This window comes from Phalacrocorax aristotelis, chromosome 6 (genome assembly GCF_949628215.1).
Source record: "Phalacrocorax aristotelis chromosome 6, bGulAri2.1, whole genome shotgun sequence".
Taxonomy (NCBI): Eukaryota; Metazoa; Chordata; class Aves; order Suliformes; family Phalacrocoracidae; genus Phalacrocorax; species Phalacrocorax aristotelis.
The window spans coordinates 15,508,758-15,527,534 of NC_134281.1; the positions used below are offsets into that span (position 1 = coordinate 15,508,758).

The 18,777-nt window shown below is 33.9% G+C and overlaps 1 protein-coding gene across 2 annotated transcripts in view; it reads left to right on the top strand.

The window, feature by feature from the left end:
• Positions 1 to 18,777, top strand: part of ERC2 (ELKS/RAB6-interacting/CAST family member 2) — a 474,805-nt gene that overhangs the window by 214,047 nt on the left and 241,981 nt on the right. For both annotated transcript variants that reach the window (XM_075096173.1, XM_075096174.1), the window contains exons 9-11: positions 1,638 to 1,775; positions 9,974 to 10,114; positions 10,664 to 10,804. In XM_075096173.1, the coding sequence (XP_074952274.1) occupies positions 1,638 to 1,775; positions 9,974 to 10,114; positions 10,664 to 10,804 (420 nt within the window). The remainder of the gene's footprint in view (positions 1 to 1,637; positions 1,776 to 9,973; positions 10,115 to 10,663; positions 10,805 to 18,777) is intronic.

The window sequence follows — 18,777 nt, forward strand, 5'->3', positions numbered from 1 at the left end:
TTGTACAGTACACACAGCTGTACTGTGGGTTTTATGATTTGTTAATTATATATATATATGATGTCAAAACTTAACTTGAAGCTTTTTTTTTCCTGCACATGTATAATGTAGTAGGAGGAGAATTTTTACCGAAGTATGCCCCAAATTAAAGTGTGTTTGATTATGGTGATACATTTTTGCAAATGGAGACCAAATTTTTATTGATAGAACTGTTGGCTTCTGTGGAGCTGCACATGCATTGAATTCAGCTTCAGGTTTATAAAAGAACCTGTAAATACAGTTTAACAGTAATCATGAATGATCCTGTTTCTGTTAAAATCTGAATTGCTTTAAATGGGAATGACATTGGCCATAAGAAAAATTACATTACTTTATGAAATGAAAAGCAAAACTGCATTCATTGCAGTAGCAACAGAACATGATCCAAAGTGTAAAATCACAGATGAAATTAAGAGTTTAAATCTCTGACAGTAATAATTTGTTTAATTTTAATTTTAACAGCATATTTAAGACCAGTTTTGAACAAATGATACCTCATGGATTTAGGCATATTTTGTCATATTACATAAAGTAGCACACTAAAATAATAGACTAGTTGGTTTTCTTGGTTTTTTTGTGCTAAGTATTTTGGAACAAATTTTGGTTTTATACCAGTGGCATAATAGTGAGTGGCACTGAGAGCATAGGATGAAGGAGGATGATTCTTCTGACAGATAATTAATAGCATTTTACACGTATGACATACCACACGTCCTCTCTGCATTATGCCCAGAAGGTCATAGTGCCTTACAGCCATAGAAGGTGATTGCCATGACAATCAGAAGCTGAGTGCTTTTATTCAGATTTCATTCCAAAGTCCACGTGGTGCTGTGGACAATTGTTTGTGCAAAACCTTTCTGACTTAACCACTATAAATCATGACGTGTTTAACAAGCCAGTGTGCTTATGGGTACCTTAGCAGTATGTTTAAATACTTGCTAGAGGAAGAACTAGACCTGTTTAAAGCAGTTTTAGTATCCAAAATAGAGTGACATACCTTAAATCTTCATGGAGATGAAGAAAGTGAACAGAAATGATGGCCTTTGGGCTTTTGGGCTGTTTGGGGTTTTTTGTTTCTGAGTTTGGCTTTTTGAAATATAAACATCCTGATCTCTGTCCAGGTGAGTTTCCTTTACAGCAGGGCATCGTGGAAGAAGAGGTTTTTAGATAGGTTATTATCTTTCTTCCTCAATTTAAGGCTCATTGAACTTGCTTTGCCCCTCCCTTTCTTTGTCCTTCTTACTGCAACTAGAATAATCTAAAGGGGTAATTCCACACATACTTGGAATTACTGAGATAATACAGTACCTTAAACTAAAGTGATTAATATCAGAAAATATTTAAATAATAAAATACCTGACTGCACTAAGATTTTTCCTATAATTTATTAGAAAATGATAAATTTTAGCAAAGGGAAACAAAGTAGAAAGGACAGAAGTTAAAAATTGTTGGTATACCGTGTAAAAACTTGGCAGTATACTGAGGCATATGTGTCATATGTGTGATATATATATATGTTCGATTGACCCTAGCACCCAATTCCCTCTTTGAATGTTAAGACAAGGTTGATGGACATTATGATCTGTTTTTATTTTCAGATTGAAAATCTGCAGGAACAACTTAGGGACAAAGACAAACAACTAACTAATCTAAAAGACAGAGTGAAGTCATTGCAGACGGATTCTAGTAACACAGACACAGCACTAGCAACCTTAGAAGAAGCTCTATCAGAAAAGGTAATGTTTTCTCATGGAACAGCATTATGTGCTGCTCTTGTGGGTGAAGTTTGTCCAGAAAGTGTCTTTTTAAGTTGGTCTGGCACCTGTAACAAAGCCCGTGGGCCTTGCTAGGAAAGCAGGTGGCTCAGTTCTGGTAGGGTGAACAAGGTGTGATTCCTGGCTGATGAACTGAAACAGGACTCTGAGGTAAAGAAGGATGACCTTTTAAATGGGGATGGCGTAAATGGCCCAGGACATGGGAAGATTTTCCCTTAGTCAATGGGATGGGTGGTTGTTCCCAGAAATAGCTGAAAGTCATGGACACCTGACTTAAAGAATGTAGAGTTTTAGGTATTCTGATGGCTTTGTGATCTTGATTATCCTGTTCTTTTGTCTGTTAAGCAGAGCCTAAATGAAGAGCCAACAGCAAGTGACTCTACCAACTGTTACCTTGGCTTGCTCTATTGGTTTCCTACACTTAATTTATAGGAGGAACTGTATTTCATAAAAAATTGTTAATTACTTTTTTCTTTAAAAACTAATATGCCTTTAAGTGGAAAATACCTAGCAGAAGGGATGAATCTGGCCTGTTTAAATTAGTGGCAACATTCCTATCAGTTTCACTGAGGTAAGGGTTTTTCTTACAGTTAACTCTGAATACAAGATAATCCAGATGAATTTATGTGTCAAAAAAATTAGTACATGTATCCACTTTTTGCAGCTCACAGATCTTAAAGTAGATCATTTACATGTGCACAGGTGAGTGCAACTAATTAAAGTACTATGTGCCATTCTGCAGTTTTACAGTTATTTATGGCTGTATATGATTTTAAAATGCCACTGTGGTGTTGGCACTAACATGTAAAATGCTAATGTCAGATTTTTATTTCTTTGTACGTACGTTTAATCATTTTATGAACATTTGCTTGGTCAACATCAGTGAAAAATGTTGGCATTACTACTACTTCTGTGGTTTCATATAGATAAGCTCACAGCATTTATGCAGTAAAGAAAGTACACACATTTTGTTAATCTTTCACTGCTAATGTGGACACAGTGCTCACCAATCTCACAGCATATTATTAAACAATGACATTAAATACTTTTTAGTCTGATTTCCCTCCTTGTAAACTGTCTTTTCTGGATTAGTCTACACTGTGACTTTTCCAAAATGCCCACAGAGGCAGCAGAGAGTTTAAAACAATCCTTTAACCATCATGCTAGTGTTGTCCATGTAGAAAGCAGAGCGAGTGTCACACTGCAAACTTGCCAGTTCCCCTGTGCAACTGAGCATGATGGTCAGAAGCCAAAGAAATCTTGTATCTCTCAGCCACATCTGCAGCACTCCAGAGAAGAATGCACTTATGCAATGCTGCTTAGCTGGGGTAATTTGCTAAGTTGCAATATGTCTTCAGTTGTAACATATTTCTCTGTTGAAAATATTAAATTAATGATGGTTTGCCAGGGCTCATAGTAGAAGCAACAAGTGTGGAGGTAATGAGTAGAACATGTATAGTCCTCTTCTCACTACCAGAAATATGAAAGATTAAGAGGTACTGGGTTAAAACATAACCCAAATTAATGAGTGGCAATTAGTTGTTTTCAAGTAATTTTGTGCCAGTACCATGTTGAAATAAATGTAAACTAATAAAGGTAAAAGTTTTTATAATTTTAAATATTTGTATGTATCTGAAAATAAAATATCCTATTATTCTCAGACATACAAACTGTAAACGTTTATTAAACTCAGGATGCATTATTTTTTAATATTGTAGTGAGGATTTGTCCCAGAGTTTGTTTAAAAATTGTGCTATAGAATTCCTTTGTGTATGCGATAACTTGAAATGTGGCAACACTAGAGACTCTGAAGGTATGGAAATTTTGTGTCAAGCTTAATTTGATTGCTGTAATAAAGGTTGAAAGTCCAATAAATAATGCTAGTTTTAATGTTTTGGAGAAGTTAGATAAGCTTAGATCTTTCTCTGAAATGTAATTTTGCAATTCATGTCTACTTCATTTGGAATTGCATGGATACATATGAACAGATTTTTTTTTTTTTAAAGAATCAGTGTGATTAGTGTTTTTTCCAAGTGGAATTGATTAGAACTCACATGGGGTCCCTAAGACTGAATTCTGTACAAAGTAGTCACTTTGCTTATATACAGTCAGCTGAGAATGGCGTCCTCCCTGCAGTGTTTGCAGGATATTCCGAGACACATATACAATGAATACTATGGGATGTTTTCCTCTGCCACAGAGATTTCTGTCTTTTTGCAGCTGATGAAGGCAATGGTATCTGTTGTAAGCCAGTGGTTTTGAGAAGTGACATGAAGCTGAGTTGTGCTATGGTGTCCGGTGACTGCTTCAATCTCTATGGGGAGTTTGTTATATATAATTTAGGTGGCAGCATATGAAGGGAGTAACTGTATATACAAGTGATACACTTACTATTCTGTATTACTTCAGAAATACTACTTTGTTATATGAGCTTTTGAGAAACAGGGTACTTGATCTTAAAGCATTAGACACAATGAGTAGGAAGTTTCCAAGGTAAAAGCATTTCTCTGTATGATTTGTACAGAGAAATCGTGCACAATTTCTTTCCTGTAGTGAGTTTCTTGAAGGCCACACTTTCAAGGGCAGGTTTCTCAGTATTAAGGGTAGTGTCTGGGATGTACTTATACATTGAAAGAAGCCAGTAGGCATCTTCTGGAAATTCCAAATGAACTGTTATGTTTAGTTTGCTTGTGTCTTCTGGCAGCTAAATACCTTGGCAGTTTGTTTACATATGTGTCATTCCAATTTCTGTCCAGCTTTCCAATTCATCATAGTTGCTGTCAGTGAGTAACCTTTCTTATCCCTATTCCTGTCTGCAGTAACATTCTTAAGACCTACAGATTTTATCAATAGTTATTAACTTTTACACTTCAAATACTGTTAAAAGTATGAATAGATTTTTGTTCAAATGGGACAAAACAAGAACCCTTAGTGATAGTTTCTTACTAACAGTGCATCAATATAAGTACTTTTATCAATTTAAATTTGTACTGCTGCCAAAGATGCTGCTTTCATTTAAGAATACCTGTTTTCCATGGAAACACATTGTTTGTGGGGTGTTTTTGTTTTTCCTAGAAATTATGTCACGACTATTTTGCAGCTTTATCATCCTGTTTTACACTCTGAGATTAGGTGCAATTTTGGGTTTTACCTTAATTCTTTGTCAATTCAACAGTTTTTGGAATTTTAATTAAAAACAAAAGATGAAGAAAATACTCCAAAAGCATCATGGGAAGTTCTTCTAAAATAGAAATTAAATTTATTTACACCAATTTAGTTCGCCACAGTTCACTAAAATTGAATTTAAATATTTTCTTAGTTTCCACGTGAAGAAAAAAATACATTAAAATGTGATCATATGATATGAATAAAGCATGAAACAATTTTTAAAGTCCAAAACTCAAATGTTTGAGCACTTATGTTTTTCCTGCATTCTTCTTCAAAATATTCAGACTGAGGTTTTGGCTCTGAATTAGAAAATATGGCTCCTTATTCTTCACGAAAATAGATGTTTTTCCAAGTATCTGTCTCCGATATCCTTTTTCTTTCATATTTAGTCATTAGGTAGCTTGGTAACACTAAATGAGAAATTACTGTAAACATCATAAAACAGCATCAAACTTTCCTGGAATGGACTCCTTTTAATCTTTGTATCCTTCCGGAATTATTGCTGATATAATTTTGTTCTCTTTTCAGGGATCAGAAATGAATCAGCTCAACTTTAGTCACTTTTGAGTGCATTCTAGAACTAAATTGAAAAAAAGTATTAATTCAATTCTTTATCCCTAAGTTTGGAGCCTCTCTTAAGTACTGAAAAATCTTAAGAAGAATAAAGATTACATTGCAATAAACAAAAAATAAGTTTACTCCTATTAAAAAATAAAACAAAAAAAAAAACCCCAAACCAACTTTAAAATCAGAATCTGCAAAACTGCTATCAGCTTCCTTGATGTTATAACGAGAAACTTTTCAAAGAATATCTCGGCTCTTGGACTGGCCCAAAGCAGCTCAAGAGGTTGCTTTCATGAAGCTGATATTTATAAAGTTGGTCCTACTGTAGCAGCATACAGCAGATAAGCAATTGAGTATGTCTGATAATAGAGCTATATGCTGTGGCAATTCAGTTCCTGTTTCTGTGATAAAGTGCAAATAGATTAGACCTGTGAGGTCCTAGATTGGTGCATAAGGAAAGCTTGCCAGTGCAAATAAGACTGAAACAAGAACACATTGTTGGGATTTCTGCAAGTTAGCTGTTAATCAAGAAAAACATGGTATATTAGGGCCTTTTAACACGTTTTGACATTTAGCCTTATGCAGCTGACAGATAAATTAGTCTTCTTTTGTGATAGGCTGAGAAAAAAATTATACTGTTCATTAATAAGATGAAATAGTGTTATGTTTAATTCATTATAGAAAAAAAATCATTTAGGTAAATAAATCTCAAGAAGGAATTGGTATAAAAATAAGCTTGAATCCACTAAGTGGATTCTGAATGATTATTAAGCTACTCCACTTAGTGGAGGCTGGCATTTTAACGTTAATATTCAAGGAATTAAGAATTTATATTATTTGCTACTAGGAATAAACTTGGAATTTATTTAGTATCTCATATCCCTTTCTTGCAAAATCTATATGGGAAAAGCCAGCTAATGTACTAGATTTTTTGTTTTGAATTTTACTATTTGCTGGTTTGTCATTTGTGTAATACTCAACAATGTTGCTGCTGAAGAACCTTCATTCTGTATGAACGCATTTCTACCTGAAATCCTGCCAGGTATGAGTCAAAGGGAGGTTTTGCCAGGAGTTGTGTACATCTGCAGTGCCAGGGAAACAGATTTAATAACACATAGCCTGCTACTTTTAGTTTTGGCCATATCTTTTTTTGCTTTATGCTAAGTGGAAAGCAGTATGTCATCAATGTGTATTTCTTTCTGAATGAAATATGTAGGGATATGGGTAGTCAACACTGTTTTCTGTTCAGATTCTTACAGTAATGCTAATTTGGTAATATGTATGGTCAGTTAACTAGATTGTAAAAGGGAGTCCCAGATGTCAGGGGAATGCTTGGTGCAAAATTAAAGAAGCGCTATGAGCTTCCAGCCCTTTGAAAAGGTTTTCCTGAGAAACCGAGTAGCAAATAATAACTATACCAATATTCTTATTACAAGATTATTCAGTATAGTGCTGATTATTTCCCAATGTCTAAAAGATTCAAAATATATTTATTTACGGACTTAAATATAACTACTTATTTGGTAAAGATCTTTAGCTAGTTGTTGAAAATGTTCTAACAATATTTAATATTAATTTTACTAATATATATAATTACATTATAAAATAATCAGTGATGCATTTTTAAAAATTTTGAGTATTGGTGAAACAAATTACTACAGCTGGAAGCCAATATTATAAAACTGGAAGAAAAAGAATTAATGTATCAGAGGAACACTAATGTTTGAAATGGCTCTGTAAGGCATATTTTTGAAATATATCACATTTTTCACTTAGGCGTAGTTTCACATCCAATAATAGACAGTCATATAGCAAGCATCAATGAAGATTAATAACCCCATCTGCTTTTGACATGTGCTCTTAACTGCTCATGTTACATAATAAAATATGTTGCATCATCGCTTGTTTGCTATATAAACATAATGCAAAAGTAAGTTTATTTTTAAAGATTTAAAATAAAAATAAGGAAATATAAAAATTAAGATTTAAATGCAATTAAGCATATTAGAATTTTAACTTACACTGGGGTCTACAATTAGCCCTCTAATTAGCAACCACAAACACTAGAGACATTGCAAATAAGCAAAGATCAATATGAGAGGCTGAATTTTTCTATTTCTTGAATTGGCCTTTTAATATTTTCAGGGAAAAGCATAACTCATTGAAATAAAATTGATTTAAGGGTAGCCAAGGTTTAAATCAGTAATTTAAAATAATAAAATATTTATTCAGCTCGTACAGAAACTGATTATCAGTTTTAAACTTTATACATGCAGATAATATGGCATTTAAATGATAGGAGGGTGAATAAATGGGAGATCTTCAACAGATGCTTATTGAAAGGCAGATATATAGAAGCTGAAAATATAAGGGGACACTTTATGGAAAACTTCCCAGTCTTCTGAAAACACTGTGTGTTCAATTTTCTAGTAACTAGTTCCTTTGTTATGCAGCATGACAAGAAGCAGAGGCAATGGACAGTTGTCAGCAGAGTTGCTGATGTAGTCAGTGTTGCAAAAGGATGAATTGTGAAAATGGGGGAGAGAGACAGCAGAAGAGAATCAACCAGTGCTTGAGGTACAGAATCTAGAAAATGTCTCTGTGTAGTCCACAGAACCAATGAGACTGGAAAAGACCTCTGGAGATCATCTAGTCCAAGCCAGCTGCTCAAAGCCCTGTCAACTAGAGCAATTTGCTAAGGATCTTGTCCAGCTGGGTTTTGAATATCTCCAAGGTTGGAGACTGCTGGGATGAAAATCACAGACTCGAGTTTAGGCTCTTTTTTATTAATTTAAGTGTTGACAGTTGGCTTTTTGTAAAATATGCCTTGAGCTTTAAAAAGCACAGAAGCAGTCTTCAGAAGATCCTCTAGGGCTTGGAGGAACATCATACCTAGTGTATGGAGAAAATGAAAGAATAACCAGGATTGTCCAAACAATATACACATTTTAAAAGTGCTGTTACTACTTAAGCTAACTTTGATAACGAATTAACTTTTTTCTTTCATTATAATGACTAAGTTCATTGTAAATCAGAATGGGATGTACAGCTGCTGAAATGTTGCTTGCATTATAGTATTTGTTGAGATATAATAACCACAGCTGAGAGTATATTGATATGGGTAAAGGTAAATTTTATGTATACATGTAGTGTTTGTATATATATCTCTACATATGTATCTCCAGTGTGTGTGTTTGTATCTATGTGGCAGCATAAGGACAGAGGGTATTAGCATGAGATTTTTCTCTTTCTAGTAATATTGGGCTTCCATCAGCCTTGTCCAGTTCTATGAAATAGCACTTTAAGTATTAATCTCACTCTTAAACTACCTGGAGATTTCAAGGATATGTACAGGAGGACTAGAATAGGATCTGCGAGTACGCTGATGGTTCTACCTCAGCCATGTCACTGGTAGTGTAGGACTTCATCAGTCAGGATATAGTTTTGTCCCATGTAGCTTTAACTTTCCCAAATGATGTTGCTTCTACTGCCCCCCTGACTACCACTTCCAAAATGACACTAGCTAATAGTTTCCCTGATATTCTGCTTAAATTGACCTATTCCCAATTCAAATGCAATTCTAGTGGTTACTTTATTTTACCCGAAATACTTCTTTCTGATTAGTATTTGCATCTTTCAAGTATTGGTAGAACATGAATTTGAAGAATGTAACTAAACCTTAACAAAACTGTACTAGAGCATCTGCTTTTTACACTTCACCCTTTGAATTCATCACTCAGTACTTGACTGATGATTTTCAATAATCATTATAATATTAACTGGAAGTCAGCAAAACATTTGAAAAACATGGTTGAGTTTAAATGTGTGTAGACTTACTGATAATTAGATGGAGAAAAATCTTCCTTTGGATATCATAAATTGTATCAGGGTAGTTTTTCTGTCTTGGAAAACTTTTTTTTTTTTTGGTCATGTCAAAATACAATACACGTAAACAAAGTTACTGATAGTTAGCAAGTGATTGATTTCTAATTAGATTTGGAACCTTGAAAACTTCTTGCAATCACTATAGAGGCTACTAGATTTCAAAAGAACATAACCAAATTCAAGCTGAGTAAACCAGTAATGGCCTCTCTATTTTGCACTTTTATTCAAGGCTGCAATCACTTATGAATATAGGAAATATATTACTGAGGTTAATAACTTCCCATATCTATCACAAGACTAAACATTTCATATCAGTATAGATATGTAATGAAGTTTCTGCACTATGTTACTCTTATCACGCATTTAAAACCTTGATCTGATGCTTTTGAAATCAGGGGAAATCCTGCCTTGACTTTACTACCATTAACTCAATCATCAGAAGGTCAATTTTTCTAAGTGCTACTTAATGTAAAGAAATTTTATTCTGTCTTTTCTTAAAATGATTCCCAACTTTCCCATTTTGTAATCCTTTCCCTTGTTAGGAAAGAATTATAGAGCGCTTGAAGGAGCAAAGGGAGAGAGATGACAGAGAAAGACTGGAAGAAATTGAATCTTATAAAAAAGAAAACAAAGACCTGAAGGAGAAAGTTAATGCTTTACAAGCTGAACTGACAGAAAAGGAGGTCAGTCTATTCAGTTAAATCTGTGTTCTTGTATCTATGTCATTATGATGAAAGAAAGTGCATTTGGATTAATCTTGAATCATTTTAAGTACTGAAATTCTGCCACTTCAGTGGTCAGCTTCTGAACTGCTGTTTTCTTAAGCATTCTTCACGGTCCTCACTTTTGTACATAAATATTGCTTCAGTTTTTCTGTAAGTGTGTGTCATTATCCCTGATTTTTCCTTTAAGCCTTCATGAGGCTCAAATATTCCATTGTTGCTCCTGTTTTCGTTTGTCAGTTAGATCAATGGATTTCAAAGTAGTTGTACTTCCAGAATATAATGTCAGCTTGTCTGTATTATGAATGTTTCTGTGTTCCACTGTATGCCAGCTCCTGTGGCTCCAACTGGTTGTATTCTGAAAACGGTGTTTTGCTATCAGTGCTTATCTTTGTGTCAACTCTTTCTGGGGAAGGGGAGGGGGAACAGGATCCAAGTGATTACTAAGTTGGAAATAAGTTAGTGTCCTGGTGACTAGGAATTAACTTTTTACTCTTGGTCGTTTTTCAGTCTAGTTTAATCGATCTCAAAGAACATGCATCTTCATTGGCATCAGCAGGGCTGAAAAGAGACTCCAAACTTAAGTCTTTAGAAATAGCCATAGAACAAAAGAAAGAAGAGTGTAGTAAGTTGGAAGCACAGTTGAAAAAGGTAAGTTCCATCTTGAAACAAACAAAAATCAGAAAAACAAAAATCAACATCCCACACCCTCATTTTGAAAAGATGAGCTTATTTACTCTTCTGGAGTAAATCTAAAATCTACCCATCTTGCATCAAACACTGCTAACTTTTTCTTAAGAGGCTTGTACCAAAGCCTCAGAAATTATCTTGATTCTAAGAAGCTGCTACAAACAGATGAACTGGGAGCAGGACATTGGAGGGAAAGTAGAAGAGCAGAAAGAAATTATCAAACCAGCACTTTGTATGTATATGCATTTATACTGCTATTAGAAGTAGACTGAAATGTTTGTAGCTTGGGGAAAAAAAAAAATTAAAGCTCATCCAAGAAATGCTGTACTTCCTAATAAAAAATATCTCCTTCCAAAATGGAAACTCTAGCTAGGTTTTATTTTGGCATTTTTCTGGCTTCATTGGTGAACACATGTTTGGGGATAATTAAGCAAAATAATGTATAGTTTATCTCAGCTAGCAAGTCATTATTTCTATTCAGCATGTAGTGGAAGCAAGCATTTAAAGGAAAACATACAAATTCTATATTTTATAATGTGGTTTTATTTAAATTGAAGCATTAAAATAGTTTTTGCTTAAATGATTTGCAAGTTTGTTGATGCTTTTTCCTACCATACATTGTTTCTCTGACCTTTTTCTGTGTCATTGGTAATGTCTGCTCTCATTGTTTGAACACCAATCTCATGGCATATTTGATGGGTTTAGGCATTATGTTTGCCTTCTGCAATTCATGACTAAGTGTGTGTTGAACATTAATATTGATATCTAATGTTTCATTTTCTGGAAAAGAATATTCATTTGTTCTATGAATGTTACCACCATTAGGATAATATTCTGACACTCTTTCTACCCAGGTTGATTCGTATCCTTCTCTGTGATTAAACAGTGTTTCAATAGCCTTACCTGTGAAGAAGGTATTGCAAAGTCTAAAGGATACCGAAGTGTAAACCTTATACTTTTATGATTTCTTAATTCAGAATGAATATGTGCCTGTGTTACAGGTTTAGTTGTGGAGAGGAAGGAAGGGAATCTTTTTCAATAAACATATACAAAAGCTCTTAATGGAAACAAAACTACTTTAAATGTTTGATAGCTTAGAAATGCTATTGATGTCAGAATGAAAATATCCCAAAAAAGTATTTATCTGGAAGTCCTTTATTTTGTTTTCTTTTGTTAGAAAATGCATTTATTTACTTTGCACTTCACTACAAAATATACTTCATTACAATGTGGAATACCTTATTTACTTCATTTAAAAAACTAGTTAAAAAAAATACCCCTAAAAGCACAGATCACTTAAAAAAATCCTCTTGAAGGACTTGAAATCTTAAGTCAATCTTTTATGACTGTACATATAAACACATCATATGGTCATGGAAAAATAAGCACTTATAAAAGTCAAAGAGTGTCTGGGACGTCTTTCATATAAAAAGGGAGTATGTTCCCTGTGTATAAATACAAAGGATTATTAAATGAAAGTTGAAAACATAATAGTTTTATTATATCATAAATACAGCATAAAGCCCCAGTGGAAATTCACCCAACATTTGTAGGAGACCAGGTATTTCCACAATAAAATGTAGTTACAACCTTCTTTGTGGGCATGTTTAGTTGAATAGAAACAGTGACTGTTAATGATAGTAGACTCCAAACAGTAATTCTCAATTCACATTTTCTCTAATAAAATACTTTATGTTCAAACCTGTAAATATCCTGTGTTAAAAGTAATTGGTCCCCAGAAATATGCCTTCACCATGTTTTCACTCCTTAGGAAACTAACTGAAACAGAATTCTTGCATATGTCTGAGTTAGAGTAGGAGGGAACATCAACATAGTTCGGAGTAAATTAACCTGCATGTCCCATAGGTGTGCTTATGTATGAACATTAACCACTAAGGAAGCTAGAAGGAATGGGCGCAGTTTATATCTATCTTTCAAAAGTGACTCCAAAGGGCTGTCTTGTTATTTTCAGAAATTTGAATGCAGCTTACACATTACTCCTCTCTAAGAATATCGTAGAGGAGGCACTTTCATTATGGTATTGCACAATCATCATTGTTAAATGTCAATTTATATGTTTTAACAAATTATACTAATAAATGTGAAGATAGTATTCTGAGCACGTTTGCTAGGAGTTAGTTTTCCATGAGCACTAATGGTAAGAAGTACTATGCTTGAAAGAATATGTGTAAAAGGGGCAAATCCAAAGTCTGTAAATTGAAAAAAAATATTATTTTTAAAGTTGCTCTTCCCCTGTTTCCACTCCTTCCTATTTATGGAGGGAATAAGATTCATTTGATGATAATAAAGATGATTTTTATTGGCCCTGGTTAGATCCAAATATTTCTCGGTGTTAGTTAGCTGGATTGTTTGCGTTTCAGCAGGAGAAAACATGCTAATTCTAAACCCACTGTTTTAATTTTATAGAGTAGACACGTTTTAAAAAGTAATAAATAGGATACTCATAAAAAGTAATTATTCATGTGACATGCTATATTTTGGGACACAAAATAATGTTTAAAACCATAGACATACTTATTAAAATTTTTGTGACAAAGATTATGGATTGAAATTCATAAAATTCAAAAAATATATCATAAAACCCAGAAGAATGCTCGATGCTTTTTTTGCCAGAATTCTACAGACTTTTTGTTGACTTACTTTGTATTCCTACTAGTGAAAGAACAGCAGGAATTACATAATAGGTAGCTAAGTGTTTTTATATATATATACGTGTGTGTGTATGTGCATGTATATATATATAATCCTATTATCCACTCCAGAATTCCTTCCTTTTGTTGTTTTTCATTATCTTAAATTTACTTACTGACATATTTGCAGTTGCTAAAGTACTTTTTGCCAAGCTGTACTGTTCGAAAGTCATTCTGCATAGAAAATTCAGTCTTGTGTTAAACAAAAGGAAAGTAATAAATTTAATGATACAATTTAATTAATCTTTTATTATTACCATCTTTGAAGCTTTGGTGATAAATTGCAGCCTCAGCCAAAAGCACTTTTCGTGATTCATTGCTTGAGACCAGCACTTAATGTATCATCAAAAGTGGACACCTTTCTTTATTTCACGGGTTATTTAACTTGAGAAAGGGAAAGTAACACAAACCTTAAATTTCTTACTCCAGCTATTCTTTTTTAGGAGCCAAAGTCAACATTTATGTTTCCCCAGTGCCTCTCACTTTCACCAAGGAATGTTTAGAATCTTAAATTTCTACTTTCTTATGACAAGTTCTTCTGTGCAAATGCACTGGTTTTGTTGAGCTAATACTGTTTTCCTGGATCTTTCCTTCTTTTCCTGTCTGTGCTTCACTCCCTTCCAACTTTGCAATGTAGCAAGCCGAACAGTTGTTCAATCAGATGTACAATCCAGTAAGTTCTTTTTTAAAATGCCCGCTGTAACATATGAAAGCATGAGGATCCATTACCTTACTGTGTTGTGCACTTCCTCTGTGGAGCTTTGCAGAATACCTCTAATGCTCACTATGCTATATTCATTATAACCAAATAAATGAACTTTGTGGACTTCAAGGCCATTTTAAGAATATGAGAAGTATTAAATAGGTACATACAGTATTTCTGAGAAAAAAAAACATCCTAGCCTTTAGGTCCTCAACTTCTCCATCTTCTCTATTAGAAAAAGCATGCAGATGATTTTTTTTCTTTGCTTTTTAATTCCTCCTTCTGCAGTACTTTATATGATCCTTCAAACCTAAATAACTTCTATTTATTGAGTTTATCTTAAGTGACTGAGTTGATTATGTGAATAATAAATCTAGGAAGTAACTGGTACAATTGTCAAAAGTCCATATGATTAAAATAGTTCAGATAGTTTTACTCATAGAAAACTGTATACATTCAGCATATACATATATACATGTAGAGAATATGGAAGCATTGTATTTAATCAAAGAAAATGATGAAATATAAGAAGATGAATGCCAAGGGCAGTGTTTGAAAAGAACAAACAGTATTACATCGGCTTGTTTAGCATTATTATTCTTGCCAGCGTCTGCTTTAACTGCACAATCTCTACCCTTTTGGTTGTGTTCCTTTTTCAATCTCAGGAAGAGGTGTAACAGAGCTGTCTCTCTGCAGGAAGCAGTTTTCATTTTATGGCTGAGACATTTAATGTGCTGTGATCATCACAGGACAGAGAAAATGATGTAACTGTAACAGCAATTCACAAGCTATAGTTTACATATTAATCATAGTTGGAATTACCATTTTATAGGGATAGTATATATCGAAGAACAGGTTTTGTAGCTTAAGTAATGTGATACAGTACATTCGGGAAGGTATTGTGTTCACTGAAGTCAATGGGAATTTTGTCATTAGTGTCAGTGGACCAGGATTCCAGCTTTGGAGTCTATTATTGCTAAGTTTTGTAGCTTCTAACAATGTAATGGATATGTCATGACTTACGTGTGGGAAAAGAGTCCCACAGAACATGCTGTATTGACTTTTAAAGTTATTGGTTAACTTTTTTTTAGAATCCAGTAATCCATTTTAAGTAGCATAAGATCTGATATCACATTTACCATCCAGCACACTGCTGGTCAAAGAGCTTTTCCATCTGAATGATAAAACCCTTTTTTCTGTATCATCTTGGATCACCTTTGTGGTAGTTATGTTTCTATTCATATCATTTGCACTCCTACTGTGCATGTCTTTTCAGACTGCAGTCTTTTTTTGTGTTAATTTTTTTCTTGATTTTCATAAATGCTTTCCAGTCCTTATTTCAGTATTAGTTATTCTGCTGTATGGAATTCGTATGTTACTACCTAGTCTATTTGCGTGTGGTATTCCAAAGTCAGTCAGTTTTTTTTTTAATTTTATTTTTTCTGCCTTTACATGCTTAATTTTCAAAAGGACAGCCTCTCAGCAGTTCCAAAATAATGGATGCAAGATCCTTTTCCTTTGGCATCAGGCAGCAATTGTAGTATATCCTTGAGATGGGTTTTCTTAAATAAACTTTTGCTCATCATCTTTCTTCTCCTACTTATATATATATGTCTACTTTTAACAACATAAGTAATGATCCGCTTCTCCCCCATAACGACCTAAGGTCTCGAAATGAAATAATGATTTGATTGAAGTCAAAGGTAGCATATTCTTTGAATTTCACAAGGCCAAGATTTCACCTATGTCCTTTGAGATGGCATAATAGCAGTTACCTGAAACATTTTTTGTACTGCAAATCGTTATGACGCTTTATTTAATAGAATATCTCCTTACCTTTTTTTTGTTTGAGAATAATAGTGTTATAAAAAAACCAGATGCCAGTTTAGTCTTAAAATATTGACGTTTACATTTGTTTACATGTGTCAGAGAAATAACAGTCAATCTCTGAGTAGACCTCTTTCAGCCCATGCAGTAATGTAGAAATCTTTTTGTGGTGAAATGTCTTTTTTCTACTATGTCACACAGGTATTAACTCCTAGACTTTCACTTATTGCTAAATCTAATGTTTTTAAAATGCAGCAATGGATAGAAGTCTCTTATACACATTTGAGCACCAAAGTGGAGATGATACAGAAGGGGTGCTAATCCTATATACTCTATAGTAAATGATTTCACAATGTATTCACCTGTGTGAATAAGACATGAGCAGAATTGGGCACACATTTCTTCATGTTTGTTCTGAAAGGTGAACTTTTTTAAATACCCAGTGAATACTTGTGTAAAATTGATTATAAGTAGTTACATGATTGTTTTTGTCCTGTAGTGAAAATATAATTATGTACTTAGTTGGAGTTCTGGTGAACCTTTTTCTGAATAGTAGAGACTTAATTTTCCAGATGCTTCATCAAAGCAATGTCAGATTAAAACTTAAAGTACTTGCAGAATGCACTCTGAATTGCTTAGAGCAGGTCCCTGAAGTTAAATAAAAAACACCCTTGAATTTTAAGGAGACTACAAAAATATTAAAGTGACAGCAATTATTTTAGTTTATTATTGAAAGTAATAAAATTTGAAGGATCTTACAAAGTAATTTCTTGCATGTAAACTCTACTGTTCCATTTATTTTTTTATTAAGTATTCAGTTGATTTCTGTGTACGTTTGTGTCTGAAGCTTTAAAAATTAAATACTACATTTATCCATCCATTTCTGTTATGCACAATAATGCTTGCATGATTGCACCATAAAATTTTAATAGACTAAATAATTCATGTTGCATGTCTGCACCACATTATTATGGTGTTTTTGTAGGAAATTTGTGATTTACATAAGGAAATGTTACTTTATTTCTAAAGTATTTGTAGTGCTTATTAAGCAAATATCAGAACAGATACATAATTACTGTAAGAATTGGTGAAATTCTAATAGTAGAGTGATATGCTATTTTTATTGAATTGTAAAAATAACATAAAACAACAGTCACAAGATGGACAGACAAAACATCGTAAACCAAGAGTGCTAGTTTGAAACTAGTCTAATCCGCATACACCAGTATTATCATTTACAGGTACAGATTAAGAGAGCAATTACTTTGCTGATGAAAGGTATGCATGAACCAGTCTCTCTTATCCATGAAAGCCCCATAAAAACAGCAAATGTGTTCTTCCCAAGAAAACAGAGAACTTAGGGAGAAAAAGGGGGACAGAAATGAAGAAAGGATAGAAGAGAGGACAGCAGTAATAGATAGAGACTTTCTGATTCATGTGATAACCATGCAGCTTCAGGTTAGAAGTGATCCAAGCCTGTCTCTCACAGCCTGCAAAAAGCCAAAGAAATCTGCCCTGTCTGGGTGGGAGCCGGGTCAATATCAGCTGAGCTGCCTTTCATCTCCTTTGGGCCTACTGTTTGACCTCAAAAGTCAAGTTTTGTCTGTCAACAAATCACCCCTGACCTGTATAAAACAATTTTTAAAAGTGCCTAGTTCAGATCCAAACACATCTTTCAAAGCCATAAAATATAATCGGGCACTTATAAGTAATTCTATGCCTTTGTTCTGGGAACGTCAGATGGATTGTGTTTTGCATTTTTGTAGTATCAGCAGCTTTATTTACAGCATAAGGATTCCCTTCAAGGGACTCGTTGCAAGTTAGAATACCACCTGCAGAAAGCTCTTTTTAAAATATGTTTTATGTTCTTGATCTCCCGTTCTAACTTTCCTTTCCTTCTTCTTTAAGACCCTGGTAGAAATCTGATTCCTGCCAGTAGTCCGACAATATTCTATGGGAAGTGCTTGTAGAAGTAGAGGCAACCAACTTACTTGGTGGTTTGCAATACTGGGATCTTTTGTTTTCATGTTTGTTTTGTAAAGATTGGAATAATCTTATACTTGTCTTTGATCTGAATGCTTATATTGATTTATATGTGACATTACGGATAACTGTGCTGCACCTCAAAAACCTGTATAGGTTGGATTGGATTTAATCATATCTTAGAGGTTCTGCTTCATGTTGAGAACCATAGGGAAATACAATGACCACTTTTGTGCTATGGAATTTTGCCAAAACACATCCCACAAATATGGCATGGCATGAGTACCACAGAAAGCACAAGAATTGAAAATATTTCTGCACCTTAACTTTAATTTCCTTAGCATACTACTGAGCAAGGACTATAGGGCTAAACTGAAGAATATAATTTATATCTATTATTTCAGGTGATGTTTCAGTTATAAGCTGTGCAGTAGATAATTTGTTCAGTACATTTCTGAGCTGCTGTGTAACAGGAATATTCTATGACAGTTGAACATTTGGCACCTTTGCACCTATCATGTTCTTGGCCAATTATGTATTTTCATCATAGAAAGTCCAGTGTGGCAATGAAAAGCAAAAAAAAAAGGACTGGCTTCTCTATCTCTTCTTCATTACTTCTTGTCCTGGGTTAAAACTCGGGTAGAGGCGCATAGGGGAAAAGATTTTTTGGGCTGAAGCTGAGAGTTCTTGTATGCTAAAGTGAAGAAAAG